General features: G+C 48.7%; 1 protein-coding gene across 11 annotated transcripts in view; it reads right to left on the bottom strand.

The window, feature by feature from the left end:
- Positions 1-4,939: 4,939 nt before the first annotated feature.
- Positions 4,940-18,400, bottom strand: part of KDM5B (lysine demethylase 5B) — a 72,236-nt gene continuing 58,775 nt past the window's right edge. For 10 of the 11 annotated variants that reach the window (XM_036856239.1, XM_036856291.1, XM_036856288.1 and 7 more), the window contains 8 exons: positions 18,133-18,271; positions 15,806-15,985; positions 14,979-15,137; positions 10,973-11,458; positions 9,512-9,623; positions 8,680-8,834; positions 7,139-7,459; positions 4,940-6,674 (listed from right to left, as the gene is read on the bottom strand). In XM_036856239.1, coding sequence (XP_036712134.1) covers positions 6,537-6,674; positions 7,139-7,459; positions 8,680-8,834; positions 9,512-9,623; positions 10,973-11,458; positions 14,979-15,137; positions 15,806-15,985; positions 18,133-18,271 — 1,690 coding nt within the window. In that variant the 3' untranslated portion in view covers positions 4,940-6,536. The remainder of the gene's footprint in view (positions 6,675-7,138; positions 7,460-8,679; positions 8,835-9,511; positions 9,624-10,972; positions 11,459-14,978; positions 15,138-15,805; positions 15,986-18,132; positions 18,272-18,400) is intronic. The other variant, XM_036856258.1, reaches the window with a different exon arrangement.

An 18,400-nucleotide genomic window follows, 5' to 3' on the forward strand; every position in this document is an offset into this window, starting at 1 on the left:
CGTGAGAGCAAGAAACCCCGAAGACCTGTTTACGCGGGCCCCTCCCCCACTGGACTTGAGCTCCTCGGGGACAGCGTCCCCGTTCTGTGGGCCCCGAATCTACAACATTCGCGCGGGGCGCACAACTGGGACCAGCAGCAGCTTGGGTAGAAGGCCTGACTGCCCATCTGAAGTCCACGACTCAGTCTCCCCTAAACAGAGCGGGACCTCTAAGGGGCTCCACGTTGCAGGCGCTGGCGCAGGGGCAGGACGGAGAGGCCCAGGCAGGGCGCCAGCGGGCCCGCAGAGGCCCGGCTCAGGGACCTGGCAGGACAGCAGCCCGGCGCCGGCCCTGTGCTGCTCTCTGCCGCCCGCGAGGCACTCCTGCAGGCTTGTCCTGAGGGCCACCCGACTGTGTCAGCGCATTCAGGGACTGCGGTCGGCGGCCAGGAGAACTGTGATTGCCATGAGCTCAGACTAGGACAGAAAAGCCAGGCCGGCGGCACAATCTCCTCAGGAACCTGGACATCCCTCCCTCGACTAAGACCCACGTGCTCCTTATTTCCAATTCTAAAGCTCAGGATCAAGGGCACAATTTGGCATCAAAATTCCAGCCGTGGCCGCACACCCAAGGGGGAATGTCAGCTCCGGAGTGGGGGTGAAGCCCTAAGAACGGCACCCGGCCGCCGTAAAGCGCTGTGCTGTGCAGCGGTCTCGGCACAGTGGGAAGGCCTGGCTGCGTTATTTCTAGGACACAGGCTTGCGGTCCGGCTCATGAGTGCCCCCGCAGTCCTGCTCAGGCCACACCCCCACGATGCTTGCTCGGGGTTCAGTCTAGAAGGGGCTCTGGGGTCCGGAACCAGCAGGGAGGCTCCCAGTCACACAGCTCAGTCCACTGCCGGCCCGGCCTTTCCCTGTGGTCATCCCGTAAACTGTGATCCCTGCACCGAGGGCCTTTGTCCCCAATCCCTCCCTCCCCATTTTCCAAAGACTGAAGTTGGGGAAGGGAGCATGCGAGGCAGGGCTGGAGCCTTGGTAACGTCTAAGGCGGCCAGAGATTGCCTGGGCCCACTCTGCTCCTCTCCTGGCCGATCCAACCAGGGAAACCTCCGCCTGCACCCACGAGCAGGGCTCCAGGGGCAGAGCCTTGGGCGGCGGTAGGGCCTTGCTGAGCCGAGAGCCCCGTTCCCAGGCACGCTGCCTCATTCCTGCCTCCGTCTGCTTTGCTTCCTGGGCACTGCTTGCCCTCAATGCAGCAATAAGTGCCCTCTAACTTGCTCACTCTTGCTCCTTGAGAAGTTTCTTGGAGGGCGGGGGGGTGGGGGTGGGAATGAAGAGAGCAGGAAACGGGCTGGGCACCCACGTCCACTACGACCTCAGCTAGTCAATGTCCCGAGCACAACAAGGTTGGGAGGCCCGTGCCCAACAGACCCTGGCCTCACGGGGGACACGCAGAGGCATAGTAAGGCCAGCACCATCACGGACACACCACTGTCCTTGATAACTGTGGAGAAAAGGAAACTTAGTGAGGAATTTGGGGGGCTGCTAGATTTCAGTGCATCTCTGTAAGGTAAAAGCCCCTCACAACCAGGGCCACAAAGGCACAGATGACCCATCGATGGCAGTGACATAGATCATCACACCTGCCCCCTCTGGTCCCTGCTGTCTGGGAACAGAAGACGGTGGGGCATGGGCAGAGGGGTGCAGCAGGCTCGCCAGCCCCGGGCAGCACGCTCAGATCTTTGAGAGCCCAGAGGCTGGCTCTCACTTAGAGGAGGCACAGAGCCAGACCAGGCTCATCCGATTCCAAAGCCCACGCTCCAGGGACTGCCGCCCCTCAGCTCTCACACCCGTGAGACAGGGATGCTCGCCACCCGCGCTGAGAACAGAAGCCCCGGGGGGCCGCACCCGGCCGGCAGGTCAGGACGGCCCCGACCAGAGGACACCGGGCTATCTCCTAGGAGCTTACGAAGTCTTCCAAGAGCTGGACCAGGCAGCTGTGAACACAGCAGACGCCCGACTGGCCAACGGCAGCTTCTCCCCGGCTCGGGTCTTGCTTGGCCCGAAGTTGGCCCTCTCCCGGTCTCGCCTGTTCCTAGCTGCCCACGAGTCAGTCTGTTGCAGCCATTATGTTCTGATTATTACATAAACCTATGAGTGTGAAGAGTTGTTTTTATAAAAACTAGATTGAGTTGCTTTACAAAGTTGCTGTTAAATTAGGTACAGGTGAAAACTCTAACAAAAGATTGGAGAAAATAAGTATCTTGAATGCTAAAGTCAAATTCCTTCACAATGTCTAAATTCTTTATCCATTTTAAAGGAAGCCGAAACTGAAAATCATAGATAACGCATGTGATTTTTGTGAAGAAGAGCCCTTGTCTCTCCAAACTAATTTTTCTCAATTTTCGTTTCTTAAGTGGATGGACAAACAACTTAGGTAAGCATATCTTTTTTCATCCGTTAACTGACATTTTGATGAACTGTCCAACGACCTGTTCCGGCCCTATGCAGAAGGGGCCTCCTTCTGTGTATGTTCCTACCAGGATCACGGGCAGACAGGAGCCAGTGCTTTTTTTTTTTCTTTTTTTTAAATTCGGTAGGTGAGTTGTTACACACTCCTTAGCAGATTCCGACTTCCATGGCTACCCTCCTGGAGCCAGTGCTTTTGAACCTGCACTCCCCCTGACCCCAACATCCGGCTAGGGGAGCTTGCAGGAGCCCCACATTTCCTTGCGGGGAGAGGGTGTCTTGGGCATTTCTTTTCAATAGAGCAAATAACCTTGTTCCCTGACAAAGACCATTTTAAATTTCTCTGTGTTCCCATTCAAGGGAAACAGAAAGAAGAGTCCTTTGGCCTCCACTCACCTGCAGCAGCTCCAACGACCTCGCAATCCCATTCCTCCATCCAACGCAGCGGGTCCTCCTGAAAATAAGAGCACATCGCTCGCCACCCTTCATCCTAGTACAAGTAGCCCAGAACCGATAAAGGAGCTGGGTCACCATCTAAAGGTTCCATCCTAACTGATAAAAAGGTGAAGATGTATTCCTATGTAAGCAATCTCGAAACATGAAAATGTTTACAGAAATTTGGAAAAAGTGAAAGGTACACTTTTACAGACGGACTCATTATGCTTTGGAAGTGGATTTATGACAGTACGACTTCACACGAGGTCTTGTCCAGGCAGCTTCTCTGTCCCACGGAACCGCCCAGAGAAGTCGAGGGCCTCAAAGGATCCACGTGCTGGGCTGGAGAGGGCGGAAGATGGGAGCCGTCGCCCTGGTGCTCAAGGAAAGGCACTGGGCTCTTCATCCTTTTCCTCAGCTCTTCCTTCCAACAGGCGAAGTCCAGCAGAAAGGAACTCTGTTCTCTGCATCTTTACGCCGAGGAAGGACCATTCTAACAGAGGCCAACGCGCAGCACAGACTGGCACAGGTACTGAACAGCAACGGGCAACGACGGCTAAAATCCCTGCTGTGCCATTCCGCCTCCTGTCCCAGGTACAGGGCATCGACAGTCCACCCCAGTCTGTGTCACGTGGCAGGAGCCCCAGGTGGGGCCGAGCCCAGAAAAACACCCACAGGCACGAAGGCCTGGTGCAAGCCGGAAGCGGGTCTCCGTTTGAGAGGCTGGTGAGACTAAAGGAGCGGCGGGGGCCCGTGATGAGAGCCCAACCAGAGGGACGGGGGAGCCGGGCTCCAGCCCTCCGGGAGACACCCACCCTGTCCACAGGCTTACCCCTGCCCGGGGACCCATGCTTCTGCCGAAGACCCCAAGTCTCATGAACACCTCTGCCTCTCGTTACTGGAGCGTGCAGGCAGAACAAAGCGGGTTTCTACCACCTGCCACAACCTCAGGTGGCATCTCTGGCTTCAGATTCACTCTGAGAGGGATAAACGAGCCCCTCCCCCCAGGACGCTGAAATGAAGCAGTGAAGAAGCGGACCTTCCTTTTACAGTGCGTCCAAATCCCAGTCTTCCTCCAGGATAGGGACGACACACAGGCAAGCCCTTTGCGCTCGGTGAGAAATCCTACAGCCTGATTTGGGAGGAAAAACAAACAGCAGTCACGGCGCTGAGGCGGGGGCACCAGATTCTTTCTTCACCCACGTGCCCTCCTGGCTTAGGCTCCAATCTCACTCAGCCCTTTCTTCCTCACACCTCACGCAGCTGCAAGACCCGGGACGGAACAGTGTCAGCTTGCGTGTGTTACCGTCTCGCGCATGTTGGCTCGTGTATCCACGAGGGTACAGGCCTGCCTCACAGCTCACACGCACAAGCACGGTTTGTAGATAACACACCCACTCTGGAGTCTCGGTGGGTCCCTCACAGAAGGCGTCCATTGGAGGTCCGTGTTTCCGCGTCGTGCTGGCGTGCAGGTAGGACGGAGGCTCCAGGAGAGCCGTCGTCATTCACTAGCAGGATAACTGTTGGCACGTGACAGGCCTTTAACTTCAGTATCGTCGTGTGTAACAGACCATGGCCCCACCTGCGGGGGAGGTGGTTTACATACACACACTCCTGCCCAACCCCCACCAGCCAGGGCAGAGACTCTTCAGCACAAGGGTGCTACTGTCAGGGACTGCGAACAACCCTCCAGGTGAAGGACAAAAGCTCGCGGGGCAGGGGAGGTGCACACCAGATGGGCAGAAGCTCCCTACAGGCAAAGGCTTTATTCCAGCAGCAAAGTCCCCTTTAAGCTTATGTTCTCCGTGGACCTGGGAGAGTCAGCATTGCGCCCTAATGTCGGGGAGTCTAAGAATCGGGGTGCTTAAAAAGGCCAGAAACCAGCAGAGATTGGCACAACGTTGTGAATCAACTACATGACAATGAAAAAAAAAAAAGGCCAAAACCACTGCCACTCCAGATTGGACTCTGGAGATTGTTCTTCTCCACTGGCCCCAGAAGCCCATCAGACAAGGAGAAATATGACAACTCTGGGAAAACTGCAGACGATTCAAAGTCATTCTTAAAGAGATTTAATTATCTGAATTGCATAAAAGGGGGCAGTACACATTTAAATCTCTGCTACATCACAAACCGCTGTTTTTGTTGTTTTATTAAAGACCCACTGTTTCTACCCATCTTCAGGTTTATGGCTATAGAATGGAGAGAAAACAGGTATTATTAGCAACAGGATAGCAAACAGCAAGCAAGAGTCTGTTCACCAGAATGTCTTCTCCACTGCAGAACAGAGTCCTTTAAAAAGAAAAGGCAGGGAAAGGCTGTGGGCCATCCACGACCAGTAACAACAGCGAGAGAGAGAGACAGCCAGGAAAGCGAGAGGGCAGAGCCTGGGTGTCCACAAGCGTCTCCTCCACCCGCACCCTCCTAGCCCTCTGTGAGGGTGCACTCTCCTTACATCTTCCCTTCTGACATCTCAACCCTAAACCAAGTTTCCCTGTCAATTCAAATATAATAAAGACATCACTCCCACAAGGAGGGCTGATCTGAGGATTGGAATGATTTGCCAACATTCTGAGAAAGCTTATTTAAAAACAGCATGGCTTTAAAGACAGGTTCTATTCCTTGAAGACGGGAGGAAAGGGGGGTCTTTGTTAGTGGGGATTGGAGGCATATGGCCCACCGAACAGAGCAGGATACAAGAGAATCCCCTCATGTCTGCAGGCTACCATCCACCGCTACTGTAGCCTGGCTGGGCAGAGGCAAAAGCAAGCAACCCCTCCAGCTCTTCAAAGCCCACAGGTGGAGGGGCAGAAGCAGATGTAGGCTAATGGCTCTAAATAACCAGCATTTAGTGTTATATTAGGACCAAGGATTTATTCCACAATATAAACTGCAACATTTGATACAAGCTACCAAAAAAACAGGCGAGGAGGGAAGGAGCAAGGAGAAAGCCAAAATACAGCTGTGGCAGGTACTTACAGAGCAGCCTCTTTTCTATGTCACTAGGTCACCAGTGACACTAGAAACTAGACGTTTGCGTTCTGACATCAACCAGATGCTAAAGCACCAACACACTGTTTGGAAGTTTGTTTTAATTCCAGCCACTGAAACCAACATGGAAGTTATTGCTTAGATAAATAAACCTAGTCTACCAGGAAAAAAGAAAAGTGGATAAAAGAAACAAACAAAAACCCCAAAAGTGAAAAACTTAAGCTCCCCAATATGGTAACAGAGTAAACAAGAGAGAAATCCCTCAAATGAGGATTTACTGGAATTTCTGGTGCTCTTCTGGGCACTGAAACTGAGTTGGACTCTTAAGCCGGTAAATCCCAGAAAGAGGTAAGATTTTAATGCTGTACATGAAAAGGTGCAAGCTCCAATCCTTCCACATTGGTGGGAACCCCTGCAAAAAACAGTCAGCATTTCAAACCTCAACAATCACAAACAGCTCTTAAGGAAAAAAATACAAAAAGTGTCAAAAAATTTTTTTAGTCGTTTTTTTCTTTTTTTCAAAGAGTTCTGGAAAAATGATCCCGTAAGGAATAGAAATAGCACCGTTCACAGGCTGGTTTGAATGCCAGTCCTGCAGCTTTGCTGCGACACCGGAGGAGTCCCCTGGCCGAGTCCTGAATTACAGTTAGAGTCTGTTTGTTTTATCTCCGGCCCGGCGCGTCCGTCGCCGCACAGCACGCGCACACGTAGTCCTCCTCCTCGGCCGTCTCGGGAGAGACACCAACACAGACCTGATGGAACCACCGATTGCAGCTGCCATCACACTGGACCCAGTCCACCTGGTTACAGAGAGCAGGGAGACGGGAGGGTTTTCAGGGGAAGAACAGGCCTGACAGACACCGGGCAGGCCACTGCCCCAGCGCTGGGACCTCGGGCACAGCAGCCCAAGCGACCGAGTCAAAGCCAGTCTTCAAGTGGTGACTGCTCTGGGGCTAAGACAGCGCCGCCCTGTGACAAGGAAGCAAAGGGCGTGGCAGCAGCATCCCTCCCACCTTCTTAGCGCTGGGCGGTGAAAGCTGGAGGAGCAGGAAGAGGAAAAAGGGCAGAGGAAGAGTTTCTTCAAGAAAAGGGAGAAGACCCAGGAACGATGTGAGAGCAGAGATACCAGTGGGGGAGGGTGAGCAATCCACTCAGATCGGCTCAAGGCAGGTAAGCAGGAGACAGACCCGGCCGGGTGAGCTGTAGCTTACAGGGTTTCTGAGTTAAGGGAACACACGTCCTCCGCGGCCCAAACCTCACTGACCTCGTCTCCTTCCGGCTGCAGGCAGCTCACGGCCGGGCAGATGGCGTCCTCGTCCTCAGAGTCCTCCTGCCCCGAGTAGGACGTGTCTGAGGGCAGGGACTGAGTGTCGGCAGAAGGGACCAACTCATAGCTACGCTCTCTCTCTAACTTGAAACTGTTCGTGTCCTTGGGGCGGCTCAGTTTGATTCTCTTCTTTTTAGGGGTCCGCATTTTGGCGACTCGATCCCACCGCTCACTGGAGAAACCTTCTCTTTCCAGGCGTCTCTTCAGTTTGCTCTCGAGGCCGCTGACTCCGTCTCGCTTCCCACGGCAGCCGTCACTCTGGGTGGAAGACGGCAAACTCCATTTAGCCTCTCGCTAAAGCCAGCGATGCTAAGAACCGGCTGCCCGAGAAGCGGGTGCTGCCCACCGACACCGACACCGACACGTGCTGCAGCCCGCCCCACCCCTCACGTCCTGCAGGACCGCCTAGCTTCACTGTTCAGTCCACAAAAGCGACACTGGAGAACAGAAATGTCACCGACACAATTCGTTTCAAATTAGCCAACCAGCTCCGGGAGATGGGAGATGTCACATTCTTTTTGCCAAACCCACGAGGAAGTGCCTGACGTCCACAGAGTTTCTATCTAGGTGTTAAGCCACAGACAGCTAAGGAACCAAGGCAATACCTTGCTTCTTTATGGACATCTCCACCCCTTACAGGAGGAAGGTGCAGTAATTGAACACAGCTGATAACAGTGCTACACTATTTGGTGTCATAATGAAAAACAAATCCTAAATGCCAGTGTCTGCCCTCATGCTGTTTTCAGTGACACTCCTCCCTAACTGTCTACATTCTCAGGGGCCTTACATGTTACAGGTCAGCAAGTCCACTCACAGGAAGCAGCAGCAGCATCTTACGCTGCTAAGAAACAGGACATTATCAGTTATCCCCTTCAAGTAAGTCAGCACTCAAAACGGGCACTCTTGGGACTTCCCTGACGGTCCAGTGGTTAAGACTCCTCTCTTCCACTGCAGGGGGCATGGGTTCAATCCCTAGTCGGAGAACTAAAGATCCCGTATGCCGTGCGGTGTGGCCAAAAAAAACCCAAAAAACAAACAAAAAAAAAAGGGTACCCTTGGTCTAGTCACCTGGTCCTCACACCAGCTGTTGGGTTTGGTTTAGAAGAGTTAAAGCATTTGTTACATGTTGGCTCCAAGAATGAAGGCTTTATCCCAAAGGCCTTTCCAGCTATAATTACATTTTCATCTCTACAGTAATTCTCTTACTGAAGAAAAATAATCCTGCTTCTAGCTATTATCACATGGAAACGATGAGAAGCACACCTTGCTAAAAGGAAACAAAAATTTCACACAGTGGCTTAAAAGCCAGTATCAAAATCCAGGTTGTGAGCCCAAAGTGCTCAGTGACAGCCATCGGAACAGGGCTGTGGGGTAGGTGGTCTGCATCCTTTCCTGGACCAAAGACAGCATCTCGTCCCCGAGCTATTGATGGATGACGACACTCCGAAGCACGCCGCCGCCCAGACCCCGACGCCCACCTTCTCACTGCTGGGTCTCACTGGAGAGCTGCGGTCAGCTTGCTGCGCAGGGCTCGGCTTTGCGAGTAGCGTCTGGTAGAGCTCCTGAATTTCAGGAAGGGACACCTGGAGCAGCTGGGCCTCCATCAACAGCTCACTCACTTCTGGGCTTAGACCTGCCGGAGACCAGACCAGATCACGGTGACACCCACCTGCGACATGAGTGGAGGAAGACCACTGCTCCCATTACCACCCTTTCCCTTCAAGTGAGGTTCACTCCACAGGCCCAGAGCCACAGCGTACCAGGCCCAAACTGGACTGTGTCAGTCTGTCAGTGACTAGGAGGACTCCTGCTGATGCAGGAGGGAGGTAACTCTGCTTTCACAGAAGCACAGAAGAGCCAGGGCCTAGGCACTCTGAGTGGGCCCAGGGTTCCAGGCAGAACTCGTGGGGGAGAGTCGCCCTCAGGGAAGGACAGGAGGAAGGAGGCAGGGTCTCTCTAGAGCCCCCTCAAGTCTCCTAAGTAATGAAGCAACAAGGGAACCCATGACTTAGCATCTGATGACCACAATGCTTGGTGTTTAATTATCAGTTGGCATGGGATGAACCCTTTCATCCCTGAAAACAATGGATATAAAGACTTCCTTTCTGTTTCTTTTGCATTTACGAGCCTTTGAACACAATTCTCCTACCTTACGAATACATAGTAATCCATATCCTACATAGGAGGATAAAATCCTTTTTAATGGTTCCTGGTTTATCTGCAACAAAAACCTACTGCACGATCACTTTTTACTATTCAGCCCTCAAAATCATAACAATAATAATGGTGATGATAATAATAAATACAGACCATGGAGGGGGATACAGCTCCGTCCAGTAGAGAAGGGAGAGTGTAAATATGAGGTTCTGTTGTCCCAGTCATCGGGCAAGGAAAAGGACGTGGGGCCAGGAGGCTGAGATAGCTGATGGAAGGAAAACATTGCACAGTGAGGCTTCTCCAGGGTTAAAACTACTCCCACCAGCCCAAGGGAAGTAGTTTGGGTTATCAGGCAGCAACTAGCAAAGAGAAAGACTTGATTTTCCCAAACTGAAAGAAGTCTCCTGGCATCTCAGATCTGGCCAAACCAACTCATATCCACCAAGCCTTTGGTCTTCCTGGTTGTACCTGGACTGACTGCAGAGGTGAAGAGCACCACTGGGAAATAAGTCATTTTCTCTGCATGGAAACAGATCACACAGCCTTTTAATCTCTAGGTAATTCTCCTTCTGAAGATTATAACCAGACTGACACAGACATGTACCCCCTCCGGGTAAACCAACTGAGGAACTGCCAGATAGCATTCGCATCCACGTCCCTACCTTCACCAGAGCTTATTAGAGGAGCTAGGAGAAACAGTCCTTTGACCACAAATCAGTAAGTAAATAACAGCTGTGTCTTTCCCTTTTATTAACACAGGTGAACTCCTAGCACATCGTGTGTAAGGAACACAAATGTCTCCAATGCAGGCTGCCCAAATACCCACAACTCAACTATGAGACAAAAATGTACCCCATCATTTGCTAAGTGCCAGGCACTGTATTTCAGAAGCCTGGGGAGAAATTAAAAAGACAAGGAAACAAATACAACAGAGACCAATCTTCTGTCCTCGTCTCTACTCTGCATGACTTTCATCGCCTACACTTCACACGTCTCTGCTGGTGCAGCACAAGGGACACGTAGTATCTGCAAGAGAACCTGCCAGACTTGCAAGTCACCAGGGTAACGTTGTGAGAGGCCTGAGCACTGCCTGCCTGGCTGCACTCCTCGTCTCCCACGGAGACGACAGAAGCCCGGCCGTCCCGGTGACGCTCAGGGAACATGGCTTTGGCAGGAAGACCACGGATGGTATGAAACCCACCGCCTCTGCTCTGAAGCAACTTACTAACACTCAAGACACCTCAAAACCTCTTCTTCCTCAAAAGGCAACAAGAGACAGGAGGAGGCACTTTCCCTTTCTCCTCGGTGACTTACATGAGAGGAAGCAGGAAAAAAACAGCCAAGCAAAGAATTTTAAAACACATGTATATTAAAAATACATCTGGTTCATACACATAAATGGAAAAATCACATGTACGTATGGAGAGGTGAAATCTGCTCCACAGGAAGCGTGCCTGACTATCAGGAGCAGAGGGAACTGAGGCAACACGGCAGCTACGCACAACCCTTGAAGGTAAGGCACGTGCTGGCACCGGCGGCACCACCAGAGCTACCGGCTCCACAAGAAGGTACAGAGCTAAGTCCGATAAGGAGCGAAGGAGAGTTCCGGCTCACCTTGCTCGTCTCTGGCGCCTGTCCTGCCGCGGCCTGCCATCTGCCGCATAACAGTCCTGCGCCCGCTCGCTCCCGCACGGACTGGAGGTTCCCTGACGAGAGCAGCTGTCGGGCTCTGTGCTGCCAGTTGACGGTTCTTTCGATCATATACCGCAGCGCATCCCCCTCGGGAAGGCGGACTCGGATACGCTGGAGGGAGGCCAGCAGGGGCAGAATTTTCTCTAGTGGAGGTTTCTCTGACCTCCGACAACGGGGACACAGCCAGATCCGGGGGCCCTGCGCAATACTGGGTACCGCCACACAGCCGGTGTGGAAAGCATCCCTGCAGAGTTCACACTGGATCATGGGGGCAGCTGGGGCCTTCTGACACAGGCAGACCTTCATCTCCACATCCTGGACTGGCGACAGCAATTTCCCCTCATTGGCTTGTCTGAGAGACTGCAAGGCTTCCATTTCTCGTAAGCGGGCTTCCCCAAGCGTTGCCATCTAGAAAGGAGATAACAATCAAGGACAATGTCACAGAGAACTCAGCCTTCTCCTAAAACTAGGGTCCTGGTGGCTAAGAACACCGGGCCCCAGAGTAGACTCTGCCTGCCTCACTAAGTCACGTGGGCAACAACATCCCACGGTGGCTAAATTTCCACATGTACAGAGTCAGTAACAGTGCCCACCTCACAGGGCCGCCACGACGGTGACATGGGCTGTGTGACAGATGCTCTGACTGGCACTCAGCAAACCCTCAGTGTGAGCAACTACCTAACACACACCATTCTTCGAAGTCCAACTTCCTCACACATTTCTCTCTTAGAAAATGTACCTCTCTTGAAAGATACAGGCTTTTCACAGTCTAGGTGTACTAATTTCTGAGGTTTTCGATTTGTTTTCAGTTCCACTAGCCTTTGAGTTCTTCCAGAAAGGCACTTTAGATGAGAAAGTCTGTTAAACAGCTGTAGTAACCTGTGTCTCTTACTGCCTTTAACCATTAGGCCTCATACGTGCGCTGGACACCGGAACTGTACGTAGTGAAGCTGGGTCCCTCACGAAAGGATCAAACAGAACCACTTCACCAGACTTCCCTTACACACATACACACACACACTCACACACTGTAAGATCATGAGGGCAGAGACAAAAGCAAGCTGCTTTTCTGCAGAAAGTGGCAAGTATACTCATTATAAAGTCTTTTCTCTCTATTAAAACGAGAGTCATGTCTCAGCAAAGTTCTGAGTTCAGTTAATCTGTATAAGCGACTTGAAAACACAAACATAATCAGCTTCACAACAAAAAGCTGAAGTGACACTGAACATGTTTCTGACCAGTATGTACAAGCTGTCCATACACGGGACTTCTACGTGAACAGACCAGGCGCCCACTACATAAACCAGCCCAGGCATTACAGATTTATTCACCTCGCACCATGAAGTAAAAGCTGCCTAAGGGTGACCAATTCAAATCACTAGCTACGTCAGAGTTAGTCGCTACCCCCTCGAACATAACACATCCATCTTCCACAGCAGAAGGCTGGACCACCAAAATCTTAATACTTCACTGAGAGAGAGATACAGAGCAACAGGGGGTAAACATAGGCCTTTAAAACTGAGCCTTCCCCTCTAGAAATAAAAACTACAGGCTGCAGGAACCATTCCTTTCCCAAGTCTATTCCTATAAGTAAGTCCTTAAAACGTTAATTTGTCATAGTTAAACCATTCTCGATGATCGGATCCAGCCACCACCAGATCCATCCTGATTCACCAGAAGAGGAAGCTGAGTCCTAAGGCCAGATCGACACTTCTGGATGAGAGAAGAAAATGTATGAATGATGGATTAGGGAAGAAACAGATCTAGAAGTAAACCACCTAACAAACCTTTGGTGTATTTAAGAAACCTACTTATTTCTCTAGCTAAAAACAATGTACAGGCAGCATATACGGGTTATGTGATCACAAAGTGATCAACAGGTAATGTGCAGAGGTTCACAGACTAGATCAGCAAGACTAGACAAGCAAAGCTCAAGACAGACAGTGTCTTTACAAAAACGAACCACATAACAGTGGAAAGTAGTACCCTGAAAACACTAGAATTATGCTCAGGCAGCCGCATCTGATTAGAGCCTGAAGTAAGGGACAAACATGCCAAAGAAAGTCTGTGTCAAAATACACAAACACATCAGGGCAATCCCATGTCAATCACAGGAGAGGTCAGGCAGCTACGAAGGATCAGACCAGAAAGAAGGTGCCTGGAGCAAGGACGAGCCCAGGCCCAGTAGCAGGTATGTTCCTGCTCTGGAATGGACAATGCTTTGTGCCTTCAAAACCATCCTAGAAGTTTGACTTCATCAAACCAAAAAGCTTCTGCACAGGGAAGGAAATCATCAACAAAATGGAAAGACAACTTACGGAATGGGAGAAAATATTGGCAAATTATAATTTGATAGGGGTTAATACCCCAAATCAATGAAGAACTCATACAACTCAATAGCACAAACAAACAAACAAAACACGATCACCACTACCAAAAACAAAAATCCAATTAAAATGCGCAGAGGATCCAGTAGACATTTTTCCAAAGCAGATATACAGATGAACAACAGGTACGTGATAAGATGCTCAACATAACTAATCATCAGGGAAATGCAAATCAAAACCGCATTGAGATTATCACCTCACACCTGTTAAAATGACTGTCACCAAAAAGACAAGAAATAACAAGTGTTAGTCAGGATGTGGAAACAAGGGAACCCTCGTGCACTATTGGTGGGAATGTAAACTGGCGCAGCCACTGTGGAAAACAGTACGGAGGGTCCTTAAAAAATAAAAATAGAACTACCATATGACCCAGCAATTCCACTTCTGGGTATACATCTAAAGGCAACAAAAACACTGACTCAAAAAGATTATCTGTACCCCCATGTCCAGTGCAGCATTATTCACAATAGCCAAGATATGGAAACAACCTACATGTCCACTGATGGATGAATGGATAAAGAAAATGTGGTATGTATATACAATGGAGTATTATCAGCCACAGAAAAGAAGAAAATCCTGCCATTTGCAAGAACAAGGATGAACTTTGAGACCATCATGCTAAGTGAAATAAGTCAGAGAAAGACAAGTACTGCATGATCTCACTTATATGTGGAATCTACAAAAACAAAACAAAACAAAAACAACCCCACAGATACAGAGAACAGACTGGCAGTTGCCAGAGGCAACTGGTGGGGGAGATGGGTGAAGAGGATCAAAAGGTCAAAATAAGTCCTGAGGATGTGATGTACAGCATGGTATGACTATAGTCATTAATACTATGTTATATATTTGAAGGTTGCCAAGAGAGTAGATCTTAAAAGTTCTCATCACAAGAAAAAATATTGTAACCATGTGTAGTGATGGATATTAACTAGATTTATAGTGCTCATTCTGCAATATATACATATACTGAACCATTGTACTATACACCTGAAACTAATATAATATTATAGGTCAATTATAGCTCAATTTAAAAAAAATTTTTTTTTTAGTTTTCAAAAAGCATCCAGATCACATAGCTATCCTCTTTTGTTCTGATACTCTGCTCACTAAACATTAGCTAGATACTGCTTCATCTTCCTGAAGATGATACAATCTTTGAATCAACAGGGCTTACGCTAAATGCAGGTCAGACTCAAAAGTATCCAGTACCCTTTTAAGTGTATCTCTTGTTGTAAACTAGTAAGTTGGCATTGCAGTTCACATATCCGTTACAGCCTGAGTGTCCTGAGTCTGCATCCCTGGACCAAGCCTCGGGCACTGGAAAGACTGTTTCTGAATCTGGGAGGCCTTCCCTGAATCCTCTGCACCTCCATGCACCTTCCATTCAAAACTTTTACAAATGACAATTCTCCCAAAGTCGTTTTGGTAAAACAGAGTACTTTTAAAGTTATTCTTCTACTTGCGTTCCCAATATGACCAGTAAGTAAGAGAATATCCTCCCCCATGGAGAAAAGAGGAGGAAAAACCCCAGTACATACAGCTGAAGCAGTCTCTCTGCTTTCAGTCAGAGCTCTCTCCAGGTCACTCAGACTCTCTACTCTGGGGCTTCTCTTCTTGCCACTTGGCAAGGGCTCCTTTAACTTTCTCTGCTTCCTCTTCAATCCCAAAAGGCCAATATCACATCGAGGACACAGCACCTAATGTGGACAAAGCACAACCGCTGGTAAAATGGATTTCAGATGAAGCATTAGGAAGTCCCCAAATAAAAGCCTAAGGAGTGGGAAGGATGTGAGTTTCTTAGTATTTTCTGTGTAACATGCCTCCCTGAAGCCAGAAACTCTTTTCTACAAAGGAAGGAAGAAAGGAAGAGAGGGAGGAAAGAAAGAAGGAAATCTCACAAAAAGACTTTGATTCCAGGTTCAGTCAAACAGTAAGTAAAAAAATGATATAGAACGATTCCAGTCATAATGTGTGACCAGCATCAGCTTACAAAAAAACACAAGAAGTGCAACTATAGCACTTTGAGAAGTGGATGAGATCTTTTATCGAGCTTGTTAAAAGCAAGTGGTGAAGCATGGCCAAGGTTAAACGTCCAATTTCAACAAACTGAGGAACTTCAAGGAGGAAAATTTCTTTCTTAGACAGTGAATGCTATCCCTAAACATATGCAGAAAACATTTCAAGATTCTTCTAAGTCTCTACTGAAACTTTCAGTAGAGACTTAGAAGTATCTCCCTGGCTCCACTGAGAAAAATAACTCCTAGAGCATAGATCAGTCAGTGATGGCACCTCTGTGTGTGAGGACTACATGTTTTGCCAGGCTAGGGAACCCAAGGTCTCGTAGGTGGGCTAACTGCAAACTTACCTCCAAGAGAGAATAGGACGAATTCTCAGTCAGGAATGTATGAGCAGCACATTCTTTCCAAACGTGAACCTCAGCTACTAGTGACTCCAGTCTCGGTAAAGAATTCAGATGCACCGGGATAGACCGGCCTCGCGTAACAAGTTCTATCAGTGTGTCTAACACTGGCACACGTCCTCCAGCCTAATAAATCCAGGGGAAAAAAAATACTTCTATGTAAGTGGGAAAAGTACCATTCGGACTGGGCCTACCCCATGATTTCAACATATTAAATTCACGGACGGATGCTGACAAAACCTGCCAGCTGGCTGATGGTGGTGGAGGTGGAGCAGTGTGGGTTCTTCCACTCGACAAGCAAGAACCTACTTTGTGCTGGGCCCATGGATACAACTTTGGACCCGGCATATACTGTGGTCCCTTTGTTCAGACTGTTTATGCCCTTGTCAATTCACTTGTCATTTTGGTCCCTATGGATGGTTTGAAAAACATTCAGCAGAAGTGTAAATCTGTAATAACTCAAAGGATTTCCATACTTTTATTAGAGAAATAAAAGCAACAAAACAAATATTTTATTCCAATTCACTCACCAATGATGAATTATAGTAACTCAGTATAGATTATTCAGGAAACCAAAATGAGTTGTGAAAGCCCACTGGCTCTCCAACTTTATTATTCATTAAGAATCATCTGGGGGCCTTCTATTGATTCTCACAGGATTGAAACTGTAAGGGCACAGGTATTCTGCTGGATGCGTAAAAAAGGTGACTCACAAATTATAGCCTATGCCTATGATACTCCATTTAGAAACATACGGAGTACTCCCTAAGTGAACAGCAGAATACTGGATGACATTTTAAAATAAATAATCCACTAAACACGAAGAGGTTCCTTGTTGTTGGTCACACCTCTCTACTAGTCCTTAAATATATGATGCAAGGAAAGGCCAGGCTATTATTTCAGGAATGGAGCAAAACTTGCTTTTTGTCCTTATGGACATTGTTGCAAACACAGTACTAAGTAGGACATACATTACAGCACGTGAAGGGAGCAAACCCACCCAGATGTGTGTCCTCGCTTCTGATTTCATACGCTCACCTCTCATCGCCATGACCTCACCTTCTGGCTGCCAGCAACCACGAGTGAAAGGGGGACCACGACTATAACCACTACAGTCCCAACAGTCACAGACAGGAGCCTGCATCAAAGACCTCACTGGGGAAGCTTATGTACGTAGCAAACACTTGCCTTGGTTTTTTCTTTGGCGGGCTGGGGTCACCCCTTAATTATGTAATATTTATCAAACAATGTATCTTCTCTTCCCTATTAACAAGAATAGACGTCCACATGTTTTGTTGAAAACACGTGGCTAAAACTGTCCTGTCTGGCATTTCTCATTAGCAATTGGTTAATTAGCACCACTTAAAATTACGTAGATATTCAGAAGACCAGATGGTATTTTATTCCTAGAATCTGATGGCTTCAACAAAACAGAACTTGAGCCTCAAGACCAATATAAATTAAAATTTTAAAAACCTATCCCATTAAATAATTCAAAGATCTTTTTTCTCAATAGGCCCGTAAGACCCACTGGTTTATGATCGTTAGAGAGAAAAAGGAAGACACTCCCACCAACCACTTTTCAAATGAAGTTATCCAGCTGAATATTGGGAAAAACATAGAATATATTCTGTCTATACCTTAATAATGTTACAAGTGAATTTAATTTTCTATTTTAACTTATAGGTAAGTCTTAGCAAGTATAACGTCTAGCACAGGGGCACAGATACTCAGTGCTGATTACTCTGGACAGTTACTTTAGAACGTGCTAGTCTCACTGCTTTTGTAGGTATGGAGCACATTTAAGTCACTACTTGGCGAAAGTCCTGGGCCGCAGGGCCTAGTTTGGCCATGTAATCACGTATCGAGACTCCCTGAATCTGCTACTCTTCATTATGTAAACTCCAAGCAGTTGGCAAGCCAGCAAGAGACAGCCGTACTTGTCAGACGTTAGAAACTCTGTTTCTCCCACAACTTCATTTTTAGCTCTTTTTCTTCAACCCCAACCAAGTAATTAAGTCTGTTATGGGAGGGTCCCAAGCTCCCAGAAAAGGTTGGTTAAATTACCTAAGCTTTAAATACTGAGCCAACTAGTCAGGACAGTAGATGGGGTGGGTAAGTGCATCTACACAAGGTTGAAGAGAATCAGTAATCTGGCCAACCCAAACACCGAACCTGTGTAGTGAGGTCCAACATGTTCCCCCCTTTGCAAGTGTTTACATTACTGCTCTTTAGAGAAGCACTTACACACACGGGACATTTTGTAAACCCACCTGCAGGGCCTCTACGTCCTGAAGCCAGTCTCTGGCTCTCTGCACAGAGTCTTTCAGAGCCGCACCATTGGGCAGGTATGCGGGGATCTCCTCGATCTCCTTAACCACTGTAGCAAGGCTGTTCAATGAATGCCGAGGCCTACAAAAGCAAAATGACACTACTTAGCTTTTACATTGTGGCTCATTTTTCTCGTGGTTTACTTACCAGAGAAAATAGGAAAATCACTTCAGGGACTTCCCTGGTGGCACAGTGGTTAAGAATCCACCT

Source organism: Balaenoptera musculus, chromosome 1, assembly GCF_009873245.2.
Source record: "Balaenoptera musculus isolate JJ_BM4_2016_0621 chromosome 1, mBalMus1.pri.v3, whole genome shotgun sequence".
NCBI lineage: Eukaryota > Metazoa > Chordata > Mammalia > Artiodactyla > Balaenopteridae > Balaenoptera > Balaenoptera musculus.